This window comes from Manacus vitellinus, unplaced genomic scaffold (assembly GCF_001715985.3).
Source record: "Manacus vitellinus isolate BGI_N305 unplaced genomic scaffold, ASM171598v3 scaffold_10_pilon, whole genome shotgun sequence".
Lineage (NCBI taxonomy): Eukaryota > Metazoa > Chordata > Aves > Passeriformes > Pipridae > Manacus > Manacus vitellinus.
Genome location: NW_021938838.1, coordinates 1,312,376 through 1,337,408, shown reverse-complemented (window position 1 = coordinate 1,337,408; position 25,033 = coordinate 1,312,376). Strand labels below are relative to the sequence as shown.

Genomic DNA, 25,033 nt, shown 5'->3' with positions numbered 1-25,033 from the left:
GCCACTCATTAATGGCATGTAGCTGAATTTTAATGTACTTTGCTGCAAACCCTTGCCACAGACAGCCTGGGGCTGTGCTACTAATTAACCTACAGAGGGAGCGAAATTGCAATTCAAAACAGGAGCTGTAATTGAATCATCACAATTGTTTTGCATTTGTTCCAGGGTGGCAAACACTGGACTGTCATGACAAGGTCATTACGCTTGTGTGAGATGCACAGGGAGCCACTGCATTCAGCTTCTCTGTTGGTCACTGCTTTTCCTGCATGGCAGCTGGTGCCTGCTCACCAAGCAAGACTGAAGGCCAAGGAAAGATGAGCATGACAGGCTCTGTGGGTTTTCCAGGCTGCTGGGTGGCTGGCAGTGTGCACAAAGGTGCCCAAGACCCAGCTTCATGGGAAGGCTGAAGCCCTCTCTTGCCACCAGCAGTGGTTCCTCTTGGACAGAGGGACCTTTGATGATGAGGTCTCTGCAAGGTCAGGCTGGATGGGGCTCTAAGCAATCTGATCTAGCTGAAGATATCCCTGCTCACTGCTGGAGGTTGGATTCCATGATTCTGTGATTCTTTATGCTACAGCTATGGAACTGGTGCTGAATGTCCTCCCAGCACCAGGGTGCCTTTGCCCTTGCTGCAAGGGATGGCCCTGACACTCCTGCCCACCCAGTCATCATTGGAAATTAATTAATCCAGATTAATTTCATCGAGTGATCCCCCAAGCGGATGAACAGCCCCACGTGTCCCCACTGCCACCCCAGCCCCATCGCAGCTCCAGCCTGTCTCGTGCTGACACAACTGGGTCAGCTCGTCTCCGCCGGCTGCGAGGACAGGGATCAGCACGGCTAATGCAGGCTGTGAGGAGCTATTTCTCTGGCCCCTTCCCCCTGCCATCAGAGCCAAGGCCCCCTCCCCACACCGGTTCAGGAAAGGTGGCAGGGGAGTGTCGCTTTCCTTCATCCCTGCAAGCAGGGAGGTGACCTGCTCCGGGGGCCGGGCTCGGAGAGGCCACGGGAAGGAAGTTGGGGGGTCACGCTGTATATTAGTGTGTCATATTGCTGGGCGTGTGGTTTTCCTCCCCCTCCACTGCTAAACATCGACCACAACCACAGCCGGGAAGGCAAGGACAGGAGTCACTGCTGTTATCTGGGAACACCCTGACTGCCTGGGCAGCAACAGCCCGAGCTACTGAGCCTGAAGCTCCTTTGGCCCCTCTGCGATACCCGTCTCCCAGTGGGTCAGCAAACGGGAAATCAAGGGGTCAGCCCTTTCCTCCTCCTCCTCCATGACTGCTGTGCCTCTCCAGTGGGCAGGGCCTGGCTCCCGGGGGGATCGATATGGATCATGAACCAGGAATGTGGTCTCACAGCCGCAGCCAGCAGTGCTGCATGGAGGAGGAACTGCGACGTCACCCCACAGCTTTGTCCTTGGCTGGCCACAGCGAAGTGCTGTAGGGGCCAGAGCAGACCTTACAGGCACTGCCTGGGCATACACGGGGCCTGGCTGGGTTGTGCTGCACGCACACAGGCTGGAGGTGCTGACAGACACGAGCAGGGCTGTTGCAGGGTCGGTGCAAGCCCCTCTTACCCTGAAGGCCCTGCTGGAGCTGCAGCTCTGCTTCTGTTCTCAGCCAGCTCCACACAGCCGACACCAAGGCGCCGCCAAACACGGTCCAAAGTGCACGAGTGAGGCACAAACACCCGTCTTGCGCTTGTCTAAACAACCTTTGCTACCTGAATCAATACCCTCCTGTAAATTATCAACCTGCCTGGAAACAGGGCAGCTGTGATCCACAGCAGAGGAAGGAAAATCCACTGGGAGCGAGGCTGTCTCTGCTAACAAGGGCAGCTGCAAGCTGCTCTGGGGAGGGTCTCAGTGGTGCTGCCTGTCCCCTGCCAGTTGCCATCAGTCATTGGTGCAGGAGTGCATGGGCTGGCTGCTCCCCCACGGGGCTGCCCTACAAAGGTGGCCCAATTAAGAGGCCACTAACACATTTCCATTTATAAAGCACATCAGAGAGATCAACAGCAAAGGGCATAGCTGCCTCCCCTCCTCAGTCCAGCCCCTCCTCTCAAATCCAGGACAGGCCCTCAGGACCCAATACAGACAGGCTGCACAAGCTCAGATCCTGCTCCCAAGGAAAGGCAAATCACCGGCTGAGGCTGGTGATACAAGGGGTAGAAAATCAGAGGCAAGGGGGGACAGAACTAAGGGGCAGCAGCACATGTCCCCTCTGCCTTGGGAATCCTGGGCTCAGGCTGTGGCTGGCTGATAACTGCATTGGCAGCAGACAGATGCCACAGCCCCACTGCTCCACTGGCTGCTGGTGTTCTGGCCCAGCATGTGTCGCTGCTGGAGAAAGGACAAGGGAGGTCCAAGGCACAGGGAGCTCGGGGCTGTGAACAGCAACTTCTACAAGGCTACCACAAAAAAAAAATTCAGCCTGCCTTCCCTCCTGAGCAAAAAGTAATGCCTCCTGCCTTCCTTGAGACACGCATGGACCATCTCTGTAAACGCACAGGCTTGTGCGGCATCGAACAAACATCTCCAGGAGTGGGCTGTGGCTTTCCTCATCAGGCAGACATTTACAATCACACAGCAGGACACGTGGTGAGCAGAGGTTTCTAACAGCATCAGGGATTAAAGGCAGTGCCCCGCTCCCTCCTGCCTGGGTTGAAGGGTTAACAACGGCTCATTACAATTTTTATAGAGATGTGTAAATGATTGCTCACTGAAGGGTGAGCACAGCTGACATCATTAAAGGAGAAGAGGCGGCTGCAGAAGGGACAACAGGCTCCTGTGAAATGACCTGAGGCTGGCAGCAGCCGTGCCTGTGACCTGCCCCCCAGGCAGGCTGGCAGCTCTGTAGGGGTGCAGCACCCTAAACACTGCGGGCGTTTAGAGGTGGCCTGTAAGAAGAAATGCACTGGCCTGCACCTCCATCAGTGCTCCTCCCTTCTCCCTTCCTTTACCTTGAAGTGGAGGTAATTCCCAGTGAGCAGATCCCCTCACACTACACGCCTGGCTAGCACAAACATATTTGTAAGGAGTGTCTAAAGTTATCACAGCATTACATTCCTTATTTGTTTAATGACAAAAAACCCTTGCCAAGAGCTCAGCAGTTTTCTAGCCTGGGATGTGACAGGCAGCAAAACACAAAACTGTTTAAAGAATTAAAGATGCTCTTAAAATTGCTGCTCTGCTTTGCTCATCTTTTCAATGTGCTGATGCCTCCTTTGGCCTTCAAGGACCATTATGTGAGCACCTTTGGAAAGGTTTGCCAGGTGTGAAGAGCGAGCTGTCCTGCTTGGATGTGGTGGGAAAGGAAACAGCACTGGCCAAGAAAGGCTGACATACTAAGTTGGGGAACACGAGAGATGGCACAAAACACTGCTCTGCCACACCTGGATGTGGTGGAAATCACTCAACCCCTTGGATTTCAGGGATCTCGGAGGAACACCTGCCCCTCTCCAGCACTCCTACGTGTTCAAGGGCGTGTGGCCAGAAACAGAGCAGGGGAGATCTGATGGGGAATGGGTGTTGTGGAAGGGTGCAAGACCAAACCGAAATATCTACTTGATAGTTTGACAGTTATACATATATATATATATATATTGAAATACAAAATCCAGTCTGTTGGAATGCAGAAGCTGAGTTTTTCCTGCTGAGTAAAAGAACAGCTTATAATAAAATATACATTTTACGATCTGTCCACTAAGCTGGTTACATTTTCCCAGAGCTTAGCAAAGCACTTGTAGTGGAAATGCTGCTTCTGATCTCATTATCACTCCCTGCAGTGCATGTTATTAACTTTCTGTTTTATTTACAGCATTGCCATTTACTTTTATGATGCTTCCATTAACTTCATTGGAGTGAACATTACTTGATGCACACAACCAACGCCCAATGCTGCCATAATCCTTAATGCACCTTGCCAGCTGTTCTGGGTTTGCAACATCTTTATGCAGGGGGAGGGAGGACAGATGCAGCTGGAACAGTCATTTGAAGAACAGAACAAACCATACCTCCCAGTTTGAAACAAGAAAATGGTGCAAAGGCAACTGTTTCCTCGTGGGAGTGCTGGATTAGACTGGTTCACGCTGCATCTGTACCACGAGTAGGAGAGCTGATAAAGCCAGACTTTGGCTGGACTTGGAGACCTCACAGGGTTGTTAGCAGAGAGTGACAGATGTTTGCAGACTTACCTATCTCCCTGTGATGGCTACAGGAGCTACTGATTTTATGTATCCCTAGAATAAATCCTTAAGGAATCCCATAGGTTTTCTGAACTCTGCAGGAAGCAACAGACTTACCACATGCATAGGAAGTGGTGGGAAATGCTGGACTACCATTAGGTAAAGTCCCTCTTACCCATCTTTCCCTCGATTGTGGATTGCCAGCTCCTCCACAATCCCCTCCTCCTCCTTGAAGTTCTCCCAGTCCAGTTTAGATTTCTCCAGTGTGCTCATCTTCTGCTTTTTGGCGCCAATCTTCCCCAGGAGGCTGCTCATCCCGCTTGGCCTCTTCACCCTGTCGGAGATTAGGGAGCAAATGTCACTTAAATGCAGGGAGACAGCAATTAAAAACAGAGCTGAGAAACGTCACATGGGAGAGTGGTGGCCTCGATGGTGGTGAGCCACTGCCACGAAACAGATGGCCACCAACTCCGGGCAGCCTGCAGGCGGCAAGGTCACGCTTCCTGCAGATCCTGCTCCACCGTTCCCCTGGAAGCAGCAGAGTTCATTACACACATATCTCAAGTGCTTGCTTTTTGTGAAAGGGCTTTTTCATTTATCTTCTTAAGAGAACAGAGAGCTTTCAGGTCAAAAGAGATCATTAAATCATCTAGTTTGACCCCTTGTATATACCAGGCCAAGCCATTCCACTGATCACCTCTGTGCTAAGCCTGGTTCTTTGTCTTCAGTTAAAGTGTTGTTTTCTGGAAGGGATCCAGCCTCAGTGCGTCACCAGCGCTGACAACACAACTAGGAATTAACCATTTCATTGGTATTAACGCTTGATTTTTCTCTAGCTTTAGCTTCTGATTGCTGCTGCTTATTCTAAATCCAAGAGCACTCTGGTCTCTAGGCGAGTCTCATTAGTGACGTACTCGTAGACCATAATGAACTTACATCTGAATTCGGTTTTGTGCAAACAGATAGAGCTCTTCTGCCTCTCATTGAAACGCATTTTGTCCCAGCCTGCATGTCACTCCCAAGGTTTTGTCCCCCTGCTTACTCTTCAACACTCTTTGAAGATGGGGGCACCAGAACTGGCTCATCCTTCTCCTGATCTGTTTGTGTCCAAGGATTGCCTAAACCCTGTTTGACACACCGAGTCCCACTGCACATGCACTGCGATCCCACACCACCTCCCAGCTCCCTGTTTGGCAGGAAGACCACTTTGGTCTTTCATTACCTTGTTCTTGGAGGAGTGAAATCCCACCCGCATGGTGGGCCCCCCCGAATCTCCCCTTTATGCTGAGAAATGCACACACAGGGACTGGGGTCAGCTGGGCTGCCCTCTGAGGAAGACAATTCTCAGGGATAGGAACCCATAAAACAAACTCATTTTAACCCTTCTTAAACCCCCCCAGGAGAGGGGGGCAAACAGTGTCCCATTGAACTCGGTGTTTACACACATTCCAGAGATAACTTCAGGTCTGCAGGGCCTTTGCCTCTGCAAGAAGCCAGAGAGGAAATGATTCTCGTTCCTGAGAGATGGAGGAATCTGGGGAGGGGGGCCCAAGGAAGGCAGCCAGGTGAGCATGGCAAATTGCTCTCCATCGGTGCTTTCCGAGCACAGTCCTGCCCAGGGGTAGCCATTCTTGGGAACGTATCCAAAGTTGTCCTTATCAGATCATTAGCGTGGTTTATGCTTCCGTAATTTGCAAGCCTCTAAAGGAAGATAATTCTGCAGTTTATATGGAATTAAATCAAAGAAAATGACAACTCTGTAAGCCCCAGACAGAAGACTCTCAATGCAAGAATGGTTGGCCAGAGTCACCTGGGGTAGCAGCTTCCTGACATAGATATATTTGGGCTACAAACTCTGGATTAAGGGCATATTGGCAGGTTCCATAGCCACTGGACAAAGTTGTCTGCCCCTCCTTATACTGTCCAGCCAGAGGAGCAGAAATGGCCTAGGACCTGGCCTCTTATTTCCTTCATTCCCTGCTCACAGCTGGAGCACAGACCAGCAGCCAGCCCTTTTCATTCTGCAGGGATACAGAACATGCTGGATGCTCTTTAATTTGCCTTTATCCCTGAACATCTCATCAAGATATCTACAGCCCTTCACATCATGATCACACAAAAAAACCTTGACCCTTGCTCAGCCTCCAATTCCCCCTTACTTTTCAAGACTTGATGGCTCTGGGCATCCTTATCTGCAGGTAGCAGGAAAGTGGTGTTAAAGGATAAAATGGGCAAAGATATTCTCAGCACAAGATAAAATTGGGGGGATTTGGTTCCCACATCAGGACTACACACAAGCCTTGCACAACCACCAAACACAGCATCAGAGATGCAGAAATCAAAGTTGTTGTCCCTTGTCTCTAGATTTCTCCTAAATGTTTTTTGGGCAAAAAACACCAGTGGCATTAAGAGCCATCTCACCTGTCCAAGGGCACCCACAGCTCATGGGCATCCACTGACCCTCCTGTGGGTGGGAGTCCACAGATACCGTCCACTGAACTACAGACAGGCCTGACTCTGCACAGGGCACAGCACGCCCCTGGAAAAACCCACTGGAGGCAGTTTCAGGATCTCTCCTGTGTGTCAGAGGAATACCTGCCCTGCAGAGTGACAGGCAGGCTCAGAGGCAGCCTCACACATGCTGAGACCGATGCCTTTTCCCCCTGAGGGGGAAGAGCTGAGCTGGGACAGGGGTCAATCGGCCAAGCTGGGCTGCTGAACACACCCCTGCATGAAACACAGACTGGGACGTGGTGACAGGCCACTGCTGTCCCCAAACTGCAGTGGAGGATATACAGAAGGGAAGGGAACCAAAGGCAAGATGGTTCATGGCCAGAGGTGGTTCTGGCTTCACAGCAGGGAGCAGGGGCTGCAAGCTAGGTGAGGGTTGCCTGTCATCATCTTTTCTCCTATGGCAATTCCAGGTATAAATTAACAACATCTACATGCACACATCCATCTGCAATGGTGCTCAAGGCCTCTGTATCTCCTCTTGGCCATGGATCTCAGGAATATCTCTTAGGAGATATAGTTCACCCCATGTTTGAAGTTACAGAGTCTAGGCTAGGACATGGACATCCATCAGGGGCGTTCAGATAACCACAAGAATACTCACAAGTCAACAGCTCCTTCAAGGCAAGGAAACCTGATGAAAAAGGACAGGCTATTTTGCACCCTTGTGTCGATGACTACTCAAAAAACATTATTAATATCCAATGTCAGTCCCATGCTGGAAGTGGGCTCTGGGCTGGATGACCTGGCTCTGCTCCTGCCTGGACAATTCTGTGCTGCTGCAGCAGGACCAAGCAGGACCAAGCAATGAGACAGGGCCAGCACAGGCTGAAGGACATGTTCAAGTCTGCTGCTGAGTCTTCACTCCATGCTGAGCCTGAATAAATCCAACAGCAAACCTGGGGGTGGGAATTCCTACGCTTGTGCCAAAATGAAGTAAATGAGAGACATTAAAGTCCAATTAAAAACTTGCTTGGCCTTAAATGCCTCATCTGTTTAAAAAGCAAGTAAAGGGGCCTGATTAATTGCATTCAGTGCCAACAAGAGGAATTATTACCCTTTTTGTACTCATTAAGGGTATCTGCTGTGGCATCTTTAATCACTAAGGCATTTAAAAGAGAGAAAGTAATTTGCTAAGACATAATGGATCCCAGGGATGAGGATCAGGACAATCCTCTATTTAGGACACAAAGACATGCTCTGAATTTTCACAATTAGAAAAGCACGGCCAAAGTCAGCCCCTGAACCAGCAAAAATAAAGTGCTGGGGAGCTCTGCCTTGGTGGGGGGGATTCCTCTGCACCATCTAATGTCATCAGGACAAAGGCTGTGCCTGTGCATTATCTGTTATGGTTGTACACAGATTCAAGCAGCAAGCCATGGGCTCCCTTGCCGTCCCACCGTAGGTGAACACACTCTGCATCACTGTCCTTAACAGTGAGCCTTCAGCCTGACCAGGACCCCGGAGAATTGCTGCTATAGCAGTGACAAAGTGTCACTGCCGCATGTAATCCCTGATGTCTTACGACATGAAGGTCGGCAGCATCTGGGAAACGAATGCCTGCTCTGAAGAGGCAGACTTCATCACAAGCCTTAGAAAATAATCCAGTCAATTAGGAACTACAAAGGTCTCACAGTGCATCCCACCAGACAAAGCAAGATGAGTTCCTCTCGTACCCATCCAGAGATGGGTGCTCTGAAGGCCTCCTGTCACCAACCCCACACGCACCAGAGGTTTCAGTACTTCATCAGCCTTTCACTTATGTAAGTCTTCCCTAGTGATTAAATTTCTTGCTCAGCCTATGACTTGGTATATTCTTCCTCATAGCTACTAAGAACAGATCATTCCCTCACTTTTTGCAGCAGCCTTTTATGTCCTTAAAGCTTTTGGTATTGCCTCCCCACTCAGCTTGCTCTTTCCTAGACTAAACAATCCCAGGTCCCTTCAAGCTTTTCTCATTCCTCATGGTTTCCAGCCCTCTGACCACTCTCACTGCTCTCCCTGGACTCTCTGCTATTGGCCCATATCTTCCTCGAGGCGCAGCATCCAAAAGGGGCATAGCTGCAGTGCCGGGTTTCCCAGCACCGGGAGCAGGAGGAATGCTTCGGATGCCTTGCGACGCACGCAACTCCTCACACGGCCCCGTGACGTTCGTCTTCTTCACAACCCTGTGACAGCATTGACTCATGTCAAACCTGTGATTCACCCAGAGATCTGTCTGCTCTGCTGCTGCCAAGCCATTGCCTTCCTCTATCCATGCAGAACATTCCTGCTACCCAAAGGCTACTCTTTGCACTGTGTTGCCCCTCATGTTTGCCCTCACGTTTCCCCCAACCCAGCAGATCTCGGGTGCCTTTGCAAATCAGCCTCTCCTATCCACACCAGCCATGCTGCAGCTGTTGGAGAGGAACACTGGGGTAAGTACTTCATTTTGTAAAATACCTATGGAGACTATTCAGCAGCTGAACCAGCACCAGCTGGCCAAAGAAGATCAAGCTGATGGCCAGAAGCAGGCAGGGACCAGCAGGGTCAGACTGCAGGAGCTGTGACAGCTCATGTTGTCCAACTTCAGTGAATGAAGTGAGCCCAAAGGACACCTAATCCCATGTTGACCAAGGAGCCAGCAGTGTCCCCAGCTTCAGCCTGACCTCCATCCTTGGGGATCACAAGCTCTCTGCTGCTCTGTTTCTGTTGGCTCCACGGAAGCGTGCAGACCACAGACCCTGCGCAGCTTCCCCATCTGCCTTGTAGCATCCCTGGGTAACAACTTCTGCAGCAGGAACTTCTGTCATCTGTCTATCAATACTTTTAAGAACAGCCAGTTTGTAAGAAGAAAATGCTTAACATAAAACTGGATGTTACTGATCTTAGCTAACAACCCAACACTCCCCCACCCCTCTTCTCGTTATGCCATGTTTTGGGGAAATAATGTGAGCAAATACACTGAAGTGGACAGTCACTGATGTACACAAACCACAAATGAGATGCTCACTTTTCCCCCCACCAATGAAGCCCACCTCCCTGAGCCCCTGTTAAACACTGGCTGATAATCTGTTCTGCCAGTGAGGATCTTGTGACAAAGTGGTTGCTGCAAGACTTTGACCAAGAAGCACATTTTTTTAGATTATGCCAATTCTGACAAGACAACAGAGTGGGGCAACTTCTCTGGCCTCATGACAGTCTTTTGCACCTCTCAAAGCAGAGACAATTTGATGCTGGGCGCTCCATCACCTTCCAGCATGACCCTGCCATTAGCTCAGTTGGTCAGAGCATGGTGCTAACTATGCCAAGGTTCCATTGCTGTACAGGCCATTCACTTAAGAGATGGACTGGGTGATCCTTGTGGGTCCCTGCCAACTCAGAATATTCTGTAATTCTGTGATAAAATATCTGGTGACTCTCCATGAGGCATTGCAGAGCAATCTTTCCTTTTGCAGAAATAAACATGGACTCACAGAGGTGACACGATTTCATCAGTAGGAAATCTTGCAAAACCAGGAAAGCCCCCTGTAACTCCTGCCCTAGCCTTTGCAAGCAGATTTTCAAAGAAATCATTTTTACCACTTACTATTTAAAAAGGTAGGTTATACCTACAACCTAAAAAAAATCCACTGTCAAGGAAGGTTCAGAACTTGGATGGATAGTTCCTGTTGTGTGTTAGATGATGGACCACTGCAAGGGCAAGTGCACTTATGGTCTCTAACAGAAAAGGACATGCAGGAGGCATCCATTCCCAGATCTCCAGCATGGCTGAACGGCTTTGCAAACCTTCAAGCAGCTCAAACACATGCTATAACACAAACTGCTTCCCTGCTGGCTCCCTGCAGCGCTGAGCAGCACATCAGATCCCACCACCAGGACAGCATGCCGTGAGTAAATATACCAAGTGTAGAAAGATGGCACCTCAGGCCCCGCAGCCCTCAAAGGACAGCCTCTCCCACAGCCCCTCTCCTGCCCTCCTCCCTTGAGCCTGCAGTATTTACTTGCAGCACAGCGACAGCAGCTCTGTTCCTGTCATCCAAGCACTTCAACGGCAGGGATGCAGGTGAGGAACTTGGCTGCTCAGCAAAGAGAGGAGCACAAGGTTTGGGACGTGGTAATATCTCTTCCTGCCATGATCTGCTGTAAAGCTGAATAGTTTCCTTAACGGCAGGAAATGGTTTTCATACAAACTAACCACAGTTGGGCAACTGATGCAGCCAGTAAATACTTTCATTTCAATAAAGTGGAAGATTCCTGCCCAGGGCACCACGGATCACCCGCCCCGCCGTCTTCCCTTCAAATCACATGCATGGGTGTGTGAGAGACCCTGCACGAGGAGGATGTATGCAGAGACATGGCTGGTGGCCCCTGTGCCAGCTCTACTGTTCAGTCCCAGTCTCTCCAGACCATCTTCCTTGGCAGAGGAGTGAAAATGCTGTCAGGGAGGAACAGGGGCACGTGTCAAGAAGGGAAGTGCAGTGCCATCTTCTCCTTAAGGTCACTGTGGTCTGGCTGGATGGAGCAGACAGCAGCAGAACAACAGTGCCTGGTGTTGCCAGGAATTTTCCCCAGAATGATATAACAGGTCTTCTTCTTTGGATCCTAAAACCAATCAGTTCTTTTCATCCCTCACTCCACCTAACTGGCCAAGGACAGAAAAGTTTCCCAGGCAAAACCCGACTGCATTTCTACTTTTTTTTTCCCCTACTTGGCATTGTTTCCCCAAGAGGCTTTTGGATGGATGCAGAGAGCAGTCTGTCTCGTTCTCAGCACTGCCTGTCACAACAGGTATTTTAAAAAAACAAACAAGAAACCCTCCCCAGCGCCAAACAAACAAACACTGAAATCCCAGGTGGAAAAAAAAAACAAGTGAGGAGGAAATGAAGATGGTGCTGGAGGGTTGGTGATGATGCTGTCTGGAGGGCAGTGCCTCGGGCAGGCTGGCAGGGAGAGGACTGATGGATTCCCACTGCCTGGCCAGGGCAGTGCAGCCCGAGGAACTCGCTGCCAACTCAGTGGTGCCTGTCCATATGCTCTGCTTGCTGAGCTGGTAGCAGGTACACAGCATTTAAACCCTAGAGCACACACAGATCGAGCCAAGGAACCTGCCCAAAGTGCTCTATGAGCAGCAGTGATTTTTGACTCAGCCAAATATAAACCTGTATCTTTGTAGTGAGGGTTGTAAAACTTCCTGCACTCTGAAGAGTGACATACACCAAACCACTGTGGAAAAGCAGCCATGGCTGGGACAAAACCCATTTGGTGGTGCTACAGGGCACAGCAGAGCAGGCAGCTATGTCCAAAGGCAGCAAGAGATGCAAGTGCACCGGAAAACTGCAGTTACCTCAGCTGTGATCCAGCCAGCAGGCCAGGGCAGGCTGAATTCTGCTGCACAGAGGGCCTGGACCACAGGAGTCAGCTCCCAGGGAAATGCTCTGAGTACAATGGCCCCTCCAGAAGGTGAGTGGTCTGACTGCAGCAGGACCAGCCTGAAGTACTTCCAAGGAACAAGGAAACATGGGGTTTAACTCAAGCTGACAGTGTGAGCAACTTTTCTCAGGCTCTTGTTCAGGCTTGCCAACCCAGGCTAACCCAAACTGCTTTGTCATCACTGCTGCTGCAATCTGAAGAGCTAAGCCAAGCCCCGGGTCCTTTCTGGTTTCTGATGTCACACCATACTCCCTGAGACCTCAGACAGCCTCATGGTGGAGACCCCTACATGAACACCGATGTTTACAGCTTCCTTCCACTTGTAGGAAGTCTTTGACACCGGCTCTGCTGAGCTGAGGAGGTGACCCAGGATCACAGCTAAAGCATGCTCGTGTTCAAATAAGCAACGTGTCAGACACAGACAGAAAAGAAGGTGTAACCTCTCCAGAAGAGAGAGTGATAGCTCTCCTTCCCACAGCCATGGTCTGTGTGGAAAAGAGTCTAAGATGGACAGCCAGACCACTTCACCCTGGCAGCCCAGCAATCGAGGCCTGGCTGAGAGGATGAGTCTCCATCAGCACAGAGACTCCAGGGCAGATGCAACAGAATAAAAGCTCACGTGATGCTGCCCTGGTGAGGGCTGCTGCAGGCAGTAGCACAGCTTACCACAGGCACAGTTGATTCTGGCTGCATCTGTTCTAAATATAGCCAGTGGGGGAACAGAGATTTGTCACAGGGGAAAAAAACACGTCACTCCCACCTCCCAGTGGCCATGAGCAACAGCCCACCAAAGGGCAGTGTTCTGGTATCCCAGCTCCTGGTTCATTGCTGGATTTGTTATTAATCCAGCACAGTGAGTTTCGGTGTGACTTGACAAGTTGTGCAATGCTGCTCTGGCAGAGTGCACCTCACCTTCAGGAGGGAAATAAACGTTGTGGAACTGGCTTACAAACAGCAAAACCAACGTGGCAGCTGGTGAAGGGGCTTGCAGAGCATCACACCACGTGCTGCCAGCGGAGATCCCAGTCAGTGACTTCTTTTCTGATGAACTCTTCAAGATATAGAAATATTTTATCCTCATCTCCATGTCATGGATTGTACTGGATAGGCCTTTCCAAAGTGCAGGGCTGGAAAAAGAGACCTAAGCACTGCCTTGCTCCAAAACAGGACACCTTATTCGCCAGTTTGCTTCCCAAACTGGGGGACAACCCAGGTGTAAATACACATAACACTGCAATAGAGTTATTCCAGGAACAAAACCAGTGTTGGGTCTCCAAGCTGGGTCAAACTTGCTGAGCAGGCAAGAGATGGGATGCTCAGCTCACAAATGGCAGAGAGCAGCAGCAATAACACAGGTCACAGCTCTGCCAGAGCTGGCCTTTCCTCGGGCAGGTCCCATTCCATGGCATCTAGGTCTGCTCCCACCTCTCTGGAGAGCCTGGAGTCTCATTTTACAGGCTCTGGAGGACATGCTCATCAAAAAGCACATAGTTCTGGTTGGCTCAGGGAGTTGGTTGGCTCAGGCAGAGCCCCTGACCTGCAGGTTCCCTTATCAGCAGGAAGGGCTCATTAGGGATTGGACCAGGGTTTCCTGCTCAGGACCGAACCCTTTGTGAAGGGACTGCTGCCATGGAGAACCCACTTCCTAAGAGCCAGAGGAAGCAAAATATTTTCCTTGGGCCTCTGAGACAGAGTTGCTATGGGGTGGATGTCAACAAAATAAGTTGCACTTGTGGAGCTGGGCAGTGCTCACCATGCACGGGCTGTTACTGCAGGATAAAGGTATCCCAAGCAGCACCACTGCCCGCCCCCAGAGCCAGGGACAATTCAGAGCAGCATAAGGCCCCTCTGTACCAGTGTAACTGCAGCTGCCCTCCGGGCTGTACTGGCAGAACTATTTTAGCAAAAACAAAATCTTGCACCCTCCTAATCAGTGTGACATTGTGCGGAGCTCAGGGCTCGCTCTGGCTCCCCTCCAGCCCGGAGCACAGACGGAGGCTGTTCCAGCAGCAGACTCTCCTAAGGCACTTGCAGCAGGCCAGCCAATTACATTACAATATCTGTGTATGGAGCTCAACGGGAGCTTAATTGAAAGAGCTGTAGTATTCAAATGACTTCTGATACTATGAAGACGTTTAACGACTCCAGCCCAGCACTGCCCAGCCCTGCCTGATGCTCGGCCGACGGGTAAGGACCTGTAACTCAGGGCTTGGTGTACAGCCAAAGCTACACCCCTGTCAGCACACACAGCACTGCAGCTGCAGCCAAATGCTGATGGTGTTGCCCCTTCCCAGCTGGAAGCTGCAGTCACTCCTCACGTGAGCTCTCCTCCACCCAGGGCACCCACGCAACACAAACCAGTCCTGCTCCTGCCACTGAATGACTGCATACGTGCACCAGAACTCCTCAAACTGTTCCCACATGGACTAGCTTGAATCTGCAAAGCACTGCTTGCATTAATTAATGTTATTAAAAAATATCATGCATGCTCTTCATACATATTTTACCTTGTTCTTAAGTTTAGCAAATGTTTAGGGATAACAAATGTCCCAGTTTCAGATGGATTTTGCTACACTAGCAGAGAACCAGTGTACCTACCTCACTCCAAGGTAGTGGGCTAGATTTAATTTGGTATCTTATTGTTGCCACTGAGAGTGGCAAGAAATGCTTTATAAAGCTCTAACTGTCCACACTCTGTGTGTGTGTGGGGGGGGGGAAGATGTCTTGCTTCTACCATTCTCATTTCTGATCCAATGCACAGAAATCAGCACAAACGCACATGTACACAAGTTGCCAGTGAGCTTATACCCCTACAGGGCTGTGAGGCATCTCACACCCCAACAGCAGGTAAGAGCAAAAAATAAAAGTGAGAGACCACGATGCGTTTGGTGCCCAGGTCCAACAGGTTGATGACCTCAAAGCTGCCAGAAGCCACTGCAGACCAGTGTCTGGCATACAGCACATTTGCTGGGCTACAACTTGGGTCACACACTGGAGCATTTTAGAGTAACACCCTCTATTACGCCCATATTTAGCCATGGAAATAAGTGTGACTTGACTTGCAAACACTTTGCAGCTCTCACTGACTTCACTGGGTTCAGCTGAGACGTTTCAAATAAAACAATAACGGCCACAACTCTGGGCTGGGATCAAGCACAGGCCATTTTTATCTTAAAAGGCATTTGTTTGAGAACACTCAGAGCTGCTAGAACCAACGGCACTGAAGCTATTTCCCCGTGCAACCTTAAAACGTTCGCGGCTTTGTCTGCAAAACGACATGGATTAATTGGTGACCAATCTTTAAAAAAAGAATAGTCAGAAAAAAATTGCTGGCAAACAGAGGAGAAATTCTTCCTCTCTTCAGAGTCTCAATCCTTCCCCCTTTGTCTAACAGCAGATCTTTTGTTCAAGATTTCAGCTGCAAGCAGCCCCGAGGTACAAGGGGAATGTCTTGGTTATGACAGACTGGTGTGCGGACTTGGTTGTAACCGGCAGAGAAACTGCTCCAAGTCAGGCCTAAGAAGTCCTGCTAATGGAATTGTTCCAGTGCTAAAGGGATTTCAAAGTGAATGAGTGCGGATGGCGGAGCAGCTGGTCCAACTCCCGGGTTGCTCTTTGCAGTGCAGTGTGCCATGCCGGGAGGATCTAACACCCCAACCACCCCACCCTGGACAAAACAACCCCCAGTGGCCCCCCAGCAGTGCAGAGCCCTGGCTGTGTCCCTGTGACTCGCAGACAGCCCTAGTGTTTAGCCCTGGTTAGCTTCCCACTGTATCAGATCAATGCCAGGCTTTGATCACAATGAGAGAAAGGCAGGACAGAGGTAGGCAGGGACTCCCCTCCTCACTCAGCAACTAATCTGACAGCTTTAAGAATAGGTCTGATTAAAACAAATACACCACCTTCTACCGGCAAATGTTCACAAAGCTCAGCAGCCTAGGAAAGGGGAAAGTTCCCAGGAAATTAAGTGAGGGTGAAGGAGAGTCAGGGCTCTGTAGTACAAATGCATCACTACAACAAGCAACAAGCCAGAGCCCAGTGGAGTGGCTGCTTTGCAGTGCTGTGCAAGTTAATCAATAGCATGAATACAATATATTATCTTCCAGTGGAAAGCCTGGCCTGGCAGCACGTGGGACTATGGGGGACAATAAACATTTGGGCTCTGGTACAAGCAGTCATAAAACAAAAATGAGGGTTTGATCACATTTAATTGCTTTTGGGAAGCCTAACATCACTGGGGGATCCATCGCAATTATCATCCCCTGTTCCAGCCCATAGGAAGAGCTGGTCCAATGATCCAGATCAAAGAGGGTATTTTGGGGGTAAGGAAAGGAGGGAAATACTCTAAAAGCTTTAAAGATGTTTCCCATATAAAACATGAAGTCCAACTCACAAGAAAACAGGCAATAAAAAGTCAACCGATGAAAGGATATGCTTTTCTTCTAAACAACAAATTTCTAAGGCTGCAGAAAAAGCTCAGTAACAAAACAGGGGACAGTGCAGAGAGCCCAAAATGTATGTAAGAGGAGAAACTAAGATTATCCTGCTTTTTTTTTTTTTCCAGGGCTTGCCTGAAGTGTTTTAAATGCCTGAGGTTGGCAAGGCCACCTCCCAGTGCCTTTCAGCTTTGGCAGCAGTCACTCAGAAGAGCTGCCCTTCCTCTTCCCAGGGACCCACCTCACTGGAAATAGATTTCAAGTCCCCAGAGGAAGAAAATGGAAACAGCTGACTTCTTCCAGCCACAAGCTCAGTTGTCACCTTCCAGCTGGAGGCAGGCAGAGGGATAAGCCAAGGCTTCCCTTCCACCCACACAAAGTGGGAGGCTCCCAAATAGATTTTGCAGCTAACATCCACCTCCCAAAATCTGCTCAGAAAGCCAAAGCTCTCACTGAACGTGGGGACTGCAGCCCATCAAGGCTCCCACTACCTCCAGCAGCCTCATTCAGAGGGGGTGGCAAGGCCAGGGTTTCATGACACATGGTCTCTGGAATTTGTGGTGAGTGTCCCACAGCCTCTGCTTGGTACAATGCCAGAGCTGTTTCTCAAATCCTGCATGGCCTACCAGCTGCTGAGGGCAAAACAGCAAGGCCACATCACCCAGAGAGGTGAGGATCAGCAGGCTGCTGCCGAATGAACAGACAAATGCCTCACAAAACTCACTCCATACTCGTGGTTGGACGGAGTAGGTTCAACTCCCTGGCTCTCCTAGACAGCCTGCATGACCCCAGGAAGGCCATTCAGTCCCCTTGTAGCAAGACTTTTGTCTCAGGAGGCAGAGAGCTATGCAGCAGCACTGAGCAGGGCAGGCAGGCTGCCAGCTGAGGATTCAAACTCCTTCAGGGAACTGGAACAGTTACGCAGTAAACGCATTAACCATGGGAACAGCTTCCCAAAGGATGTGGTGGATCCCAAATTGTAAGTCTTTCCATTGTGAGCTCTTCCAGAACTGCAGGCTGTAGTTCAACCACAAATGCTCGCAGAGAGCTCTCAGAGCCACGACCCCAGAGACCACGACCAGGGTACCTAAGCAGCCACTTCGGACCCTCAAGCAACAAACCTAGGAAATTCCTGCCCTTTGCACTGTGCCATGGCAACTCATGACTTTTCTTGGCTATGCTCCTTTTCCATGTCTCTGTCCAGCCCAATTTTCAGCTGTTTCTGTGATCTGCTCCAGGACAGCTAAATTCCCTTTGACCCAACCCACTGAGCAATCCTCTAAACTTTGTCACCCCCTCTAGCTGGTTTTGTTTCCTTGTTTTTTAATTACAAATCAGATCCCCTAGCGAAAGTTTCTCTGTCTCTCTGCTTGAGATTCTGTTCCCCCCCCACCAGTTTCTTGGCAAGACTCCCAGAGAAGGACTAGTGAAAGCCTTCACAGCATGCAGTACCCAATGCCCCACACTGCTGGAGCCAGGTCCTTCACCATCCTGTCTACTCTCAGTTTCTGGATAACATTCCTCGGTGAGAGAGAGATGAGACTGGGTCTCACTCACAGCATAATTCTTCATTTTCTTTAACTTCATCTGTGACAACTGCATCAAGGGTCAAGGATGTCATATTCTGCCTAGGAGCTGCCTTGGGACACCCTGACACAGGTACTGCAGTGTGCTCACTGATGCTAAACAGCCACTGATGTCTGTATTCTGAGTCCTCTCCTGTCAAACTTGATGCCTCAAACTGCTCAAAACATTTGGTGGTTTCCAGTAGAGAACCTCCTTGGGAACAATTCTGATGCATTTCAGAGGCTACTGTAAGCAAAGGGGGGGAAAAATACATTTGAAGGGAGGAGAGAGGCAGATGCTTTGCCCCCCCTCCTGACTTCAAACCATGTTACAGGGCTCTCCAGCACCAGGACCAGGCTCTGGAAATAGCCAGGTACGAGGAGATCATGCTGAACGTCCCAGGAGACCAGCAAAAGCAGGAAACTTTCTGCATGAACAAAAAAATTCCCTTATCTGCCTCAATCACAGTAGTACTTGGACAAAGTGTTCTTGCCCGTATCTGGACTGTAATCTGGTGTTTCAGCAGGGCTGCTCTCAGGTCTCCAGCAATACTCAGCTGATCCACACATGGACCGTGGCAGAAAGCATTATTGTATCATATATAAAGTTCCTCCTTATCTCTTGGCTTCTGAGTTTCTAGTTCTCTTCAGGATCTATAGTCAGGGATTTGAGGAGTTTATTCATACCCAATAAAAAGTCACAGCCTTCTCCACAGTATCTATGCTACAGCACTTCTGCTTCTGAGACTCTTTTCCTTCCATTCACCAGCCTAAACCATCTCTGTGAGCCCAAAAGTCCAAGCAAGGTAAAGCCTTGCCAAGAGAAGAAACTCTCCCATTATTCTCATCCAAGAAAGTGGCACAAAAGAAAAAAGGGCCAGAAGGGATGGCTCGCATCCCTGGGTCACGGCAGAGAGCTGGAAAAGGCTCATCTCCAGGAGGACAGAGTGCCAGCACTTCTTTTTTTAACTTAGCCAGCAGCTGCAGAATTTAAGCTTTATTAAAAGCCTATTTTGCCCTTGCTGCTGCAAAGGAAACAGACTCCCTCCTCTCCCCTCCCAAATAAAAGGCCAAAGTCTGCAGACAGACATCCTGTAATGTCACCTTAGAAAGAGGTGGCAACTTGACTCATTGGAACATGCAGGGAGCAGCTTTCCTTCAGGTTACAACAAAAATACACTGCTCCCACGGCTGAGCCTTGCTTTGCGGTTTTATTATGAGCAACCCAACAAACCTGCAATATTCTCTGATTACAAGTGTCTGGAGAAAGAAAGGAAGAGATAGGCAGGAAAAACAGGCAGGCTGGATTTTGAGGCTCCACTTATTTCACAGTCTACCACGTTGTTTGCAGCACTGCTGCATGCAGAAGCCCTCCCTCCTACAGACCCATGGGGTGTGACAGGTCAGAAGGACCCCGTTCAAACAGCCTTCCTGCAATATATTTTAGTGTAACACAAACAAGAGGTTGCTTTATTTGTCAGGTCAGAAAAACAAGAGATGGAGAGCACTGAACTAGATACCATTAACTAAATGTTGTTCTCTGATGGCTATTCTAAACCTACCTCAATTTATAGATTAATCTGCTGGATCAGTAATTTAGGCTACTTGATGGCTAGCATTTAGAAGTGCACATTTCTGGGAAGGCTGAAAATGTGCATGTGATTTACAAAATTACTGTGGTGTCTCCAGTGGATTATTTGGCAGAGGCAGGTGTTTGGTTAAGATGCATTCTCCCTTCTCTCCCACATCCAGGTATAATATCAGCAATGAAACACCAACTGCTCCTGCAGCATTTACTCCAAAACAGCAGAGCAAGCGTGAGCCTTGTCCCCCTTTCCATTTCTAGCCTGTTGTCACACAATATTCACAATATTAAGGCTTTAGGATGATGCATATCAACCAGCTGGGGTGGGGGGAAATGCAACTGGAAAGCATCCAAGTAATCTGTGCCTTCCCCACGCCCTGAGGAAAGTACCCCACGCGTGCCATGACAAGGAACATTCCTCCCCTGCACCCGTGCTTGTGGAGGAGGATGGTGCCAGGGTCTGGCCCAGCTGGACAAAACAGAGACTTGAAGAGGAAAAGAGCCAGGCTGCCTCTGCTTGCAGCTAGCCTCTCCTTTTGCCCAGCCCTTTCCGACTCTGACTCCAAGCTGCTCCTATCTTTCAGGCCTGGGATGGGATTCCCTCTGGATTCTGTCAGCAGAGCTCTTTAAAATGGCAGTGGGAATCCTCACTGAGCAATGGGACTCACCATTCCTCCTCAAACACCGGGTGCATGGCTCCAAAACCCCTCCAGAGCCTGCAGTGCCTGCAGAGCAGGCAGTGAGCATTGCTTCAGCTGGCTCTCAGCATGGCCCCATTTCATAACACAAAAGGAAGCTTGAATCCCTCAGGGCTCAGATTTTTTCCAAACTGGGTAAACACACGCAAACACACACCATTTGCATGCACAGCAACTGGGACAAAGGCTCTGTGGCCAGGTAGGTGTCTAACCGGTGGTCTGGGCATGCAGTAACATGTGTGGCAATCCTAGAAACCTCCAGCTAAAAGAGACTTATCTCTAGACTGACTCTGTGTTGCTTCCAAGACTTGCTTTGAGATTAAAAAGCAGCCTTTGTTGTTTGGAATATTACCATTTCAGAAAAAAAACCACCAACCACCCGTTCTCGGCCCCCTATCCCAAAGGTCTGGATTGTAACCCAAAACATTGGTGCCTTAACAGCAGAAGGTCAAAGCTCTCCAGTCATTAGGCAGATTATATTTAAGAGCATCTATGTGCAGCTGATCAGAGGCTTATTTCTTAAAGGATTGGAACAGCAAGCCAGCGCACCTCAGCAAGCAATCTTGTTTAATAGTCAATTAGCAGAGAGGTGCTCTTCTGAGCTGAAGATCACTGCAGACAAAAACCAAAAGCACCACCATCAGCTTTCCTCCACTTCTGCTATTAAATCAAGCCAGCTGATCTGCTCGTTCTTTAACTGGTAAGACAGGGATGCACCTAAAAGTTCCCCAGCAGTTTTACCCTAACCAGGACAGTAATATTCTTGATAATAAACAATCTTTTTTAGACTAGAGGGGGGCTAGATAGACTCAGAAGCCAAAAGAAAAACCCCAACTATTTCAATATAAAGTTCTTGTCTCTGAGCATGTAATTAAACCAGGGTGAGATACAATCCTCCAGCAGCAACTCCCCTTGAGGCTCCAAATACCTAAACCCCACATGCACTGCCATACACGTGGGGGGAGGGAAGAGCTAACCAAAGGCAGATTTGCATACTGTTGATGTACCAGTACCCACCAAATTACAGCGAGGGCAGGCCACCTACATCCAGCCACATGCTGGTAACAAGCAGTGCTGTGAACCAGAGCACACACCCAAATTTCGCAGGCACATGGGCATCAGTGTAACCAAGAGCACATGGCAGCTCTTCTCTAGAGCTGCCAACCCCAGTTGTTCAAAAGCCATGAGTCAGCCTCCACACCCCCTCCAGCCGACTCAGTTTAAAAGCCAGGCATTGCAGGAAAGGAAGAAAATCAGAAGCAGCATTAGTTTGCTTCCTAGTTTCCTACCCTAGGTTAAGCCAGCCAGAGTGGATGTCCTTTCTTTCCAGCCATTAGAGGCAGAAACTTTCTTTTCCTTGCTCCAAAGCTGAGGTTCTTACCTGATTGCTTTACCTCAGCACTTGAGCTTTCAGAGGAAAACTTGCCAAGTATTTGAAGACTTGGCTGTTCATTCAAAGCTGGCATCGCCCCCTCCCACATTCAATCAAATGTGACACTGCCTGACTCAATCTGCAACAAGAGGCTTGTGCTTATTGGTTGAGAATAGAGCAGAGCTGTTGTCCACAACCCAGCCTGCAGAGTCTGATGGAAAGGTTTACACCACCACATCAGTGCTTTTCACTGAGTCTCTTTTTTAAGAGTTTCAGCAGGAAGGCCAAAGGATTAAACAGCCCATGGACTCTGAAATGACCGTGTTGTGACCACAGATCACGTGAATGACCCTCTAAAATCCTCTGTGCTGGAGAAGGTGTAGTGCAATGTCACACTGCAGAAAAACAGAGTTACTGGTGCAATCCTGCAAGCAGCAGCAAAAGCAGGGTGTGAAACTGGCCCATCAGCATCGACAGAACAGACACCACAGAGCTTTCAGAAAAACGCTCCGGTGATGCAACCTGAACAACTCACGGACACAGCAGAGAGTCAAGAGGAGAGGGGCTGCATGTCAAATTAGGGTTCCTCCTCGCTTGTCGGTTACCACAAACATCTCTGCAGGCTGACACCTACCCTGGGGACTCCGATTTACTCTCCTGCATTGAAGAACTGTGAGAACACAAAGATGCCCAAAGCCTGACAGCCAGCCTGGTGACAATGTGCAAAAAGAAATCAGAGCTTACTTTCTGCTCTTATCATTGCCATGTTGACTCTGCACAGAGGGAACAAAGGCAAAGCAAGACTGCCTGAATGCCCTTTTTCAGCAGCAGAGTTAAACAAGGCCAGTTCTGAATGGCAAAAGACTGTGGAATGAAGCTGCCACTAGAGACGATCATTTTTCACAGAATACCCTCGCCTGAATGCGGAACAAGAAGAATAAATTCTGACGGAAGAAAAACCGACAGCTTTTGCCATTTAAATATATGCCTAAGGGCACCACTTAGAAGCAGGATGCTTAGGTTATGAACAAAAAGCCCCTTCAGTTTTCTTCTCCCTCACAGCAAAATCCTACAGGAACATTTCCCAGGTGGGGTGATACTTACCTGAGCAGACCCTACCACGCTCAACTCCACGGAGAACAGAGCAGATGGGAATGTCTGCACTGGTACAGTCCCAAGTAGCCACTTCAGAAGGCAAGTGTTTATTTTGCCTCTTCCCTCTACTTTGAGTTGAGGCAGAATTTCCCTGTTGGCTTCCTGACCTTGCACATTTGATTGAGATAAAGGTGTGAAGCACCAAGCACTTCTTTCAAACTCAGGAGCAGCAAGGGACTGCTGGGGCACTAACACACGAGCAGAGGGACCAAAATACAGGTGATGCTGGTTTATACCAGAAAAGGTGACTTGGAAGTATTAACTCTCGGGGTTAAAGCAATGCCAAGGAATGATGCTACACTTCAGAAGAGGACAGACACAGGTATGAGTGAAGCACGCTCTGCAAACTGGGGAGAGACGAAGTTACACAGCAAACTCAGAGGCAGAGCTAAGGAGAGTCAATGTTACTGGCTACCAGGATCACCTTCTCTTCACCTTGCACTTTTTTCCTTTGGACTGTATTCTACCTGTATGTGCAGCTTGGCTGAGAAAGCCTGGCTGTGCTGTGGCAGTACTGGTAATTCAGCTGTGTGTCTAATCCAGATCAGAGATTTTCATTGCTGTGCCTTGATTCCTTTGCTTTTTTAGCTTATCCGGTTGTAACAGCCTCGGGGCCTGGAGGCAAGATCAGACAAATAACAAAGGGCACTTTTAGCTGCAGGGTTTCCCCAAGGCCTTCACCCTGCATGGAGTGGCTGCACCCAGAGCCACATGGAAAAGCCAGGCTGGCTTGGAGCATGCCAACAGTGGGATGCCCAGATATGCTCTGCTGTCCCAAAGCAGCATTGTACCCGGGCTGCTTGGCACCTCCACTACCCTCCAGACACACTGCCTTGCTTGGGCTGAAGCTCCTCACATCCTCCTCATCCACATCCTGTGCATCTGGTGATACAGAGGGTGCTGGGCCTGGTGTGCCCAGCTCTCCCCTACACCTCCAAGTCTATGGGTCACAAAGTCACAGCTTTCTACGTCCAGTTAAGCTACGAACAAAGCAAGCGCCCCAAGACACCTGTTAAGTCTGTTACACCACACACAACCTGCTCACCATCAAATCCTCTTGAAGCAACTTCATCATCACCTGCTTCAGCCTGCTGATGCTGAGATGAGCAGCTGGCAGGAGGACACTAACCGTGGTTTCAGGCTGCTCTCGAGGAGGTTGTGTGGGAACTGCTCACCCAGCTCTGCTGAGCACACGCTGGTGCAAACACAGCCTGGACACTGCTCATTCCTGGGATCGTGCAGCTACAGCAGGGGGAGCATCTTTGCTCCTGCCACAAAATCTGCCTTAGAGGGGACATGAAAGCTGCTGGCTTTGTTTTACACTGGCATCCATGCCTTTCACCCATCTTCACACAGTTCTAAATACAGACAGCTGGAAGATCTTCTCCAAACTCTTCTCCCTGTTTCTTTCTTCTAGTTTAGGACAAGGTTAATCTGGTCCTCTCTGATTTGGCCAGATAATTTTATGGAGAGCTTAGGGATGACTATTTTCTTGATTGAAGGGCTGGAGCAGCACGAGGCTAATGAAGAGGTCCTTTTCCCAGAAAGCATTTGATAGTCAGTGGAGAAAGCAAAAGCAAGAGACTACAGGAATCTTTCAACGCTTCTCCCATTACATCCTCCCTTTGTTGTTCACGTTTAAAGCCTGCAAAGCCCCATGTATTTAATTCCCTGTACGTTGCTCAGTCTCCTGCATTGCAAGCAAGGCTATGTCATGAGAACTCCAGCACGGCACATCCTTACCCATCAATTTTGGGAAATGGGGCTGGGCTGTGGTAAGCAGCAGACCAAGAGGAACATTGTTTTATTCCCTGTAGGATCTCCACACGCTTCCCTACCCCCACGCCATTCGGAGGAAGCAGCAGGGAAAAGAGGAGCATGTTAGACACTTCAGTCTTTGGTCTTTTTCATATCTGCAAATACAAGTTTCTTATTAAGAGATAAAGAAAAACCCTTTCATCCTCTACGCTCCGACCTAATCTTTAAATACCTAGTGAAATATAAGTAATTGAGAGATGCCTTTAGCAGCTGTGGGCTCAGTCATCCCTTTCATGTACGTAGACAGAAGCTGACTAGGACTAAGGGTTGCTTAACTTAAAACTGACATG

At 49.4% G+C, this 25,033-nt stretch overlaps 1 protein-coding gene across 1 annotated transcript in view; it reads right to left on the bottom strand.

The window, feature by feature from the left end:
• CFDP1 (craniofacial development protein 1) overlaps window positions 1-25,033 on the bottom strand; it is a 57,551-nt gene that overhangs the window by 1,318 nt on the left and 31,200 nt on the right. The window contains exon 5 of the mRNA XM_018085242.2: window positions 4,367-4,525. Within this exon, the coding sequence (XP_017940731.1) occupies window positions 4,367-4,525 (159 nt within the window). The remainder of the gene's footprint in view (window positions 1-4,366; window positions 4,526-25,033) is intronic.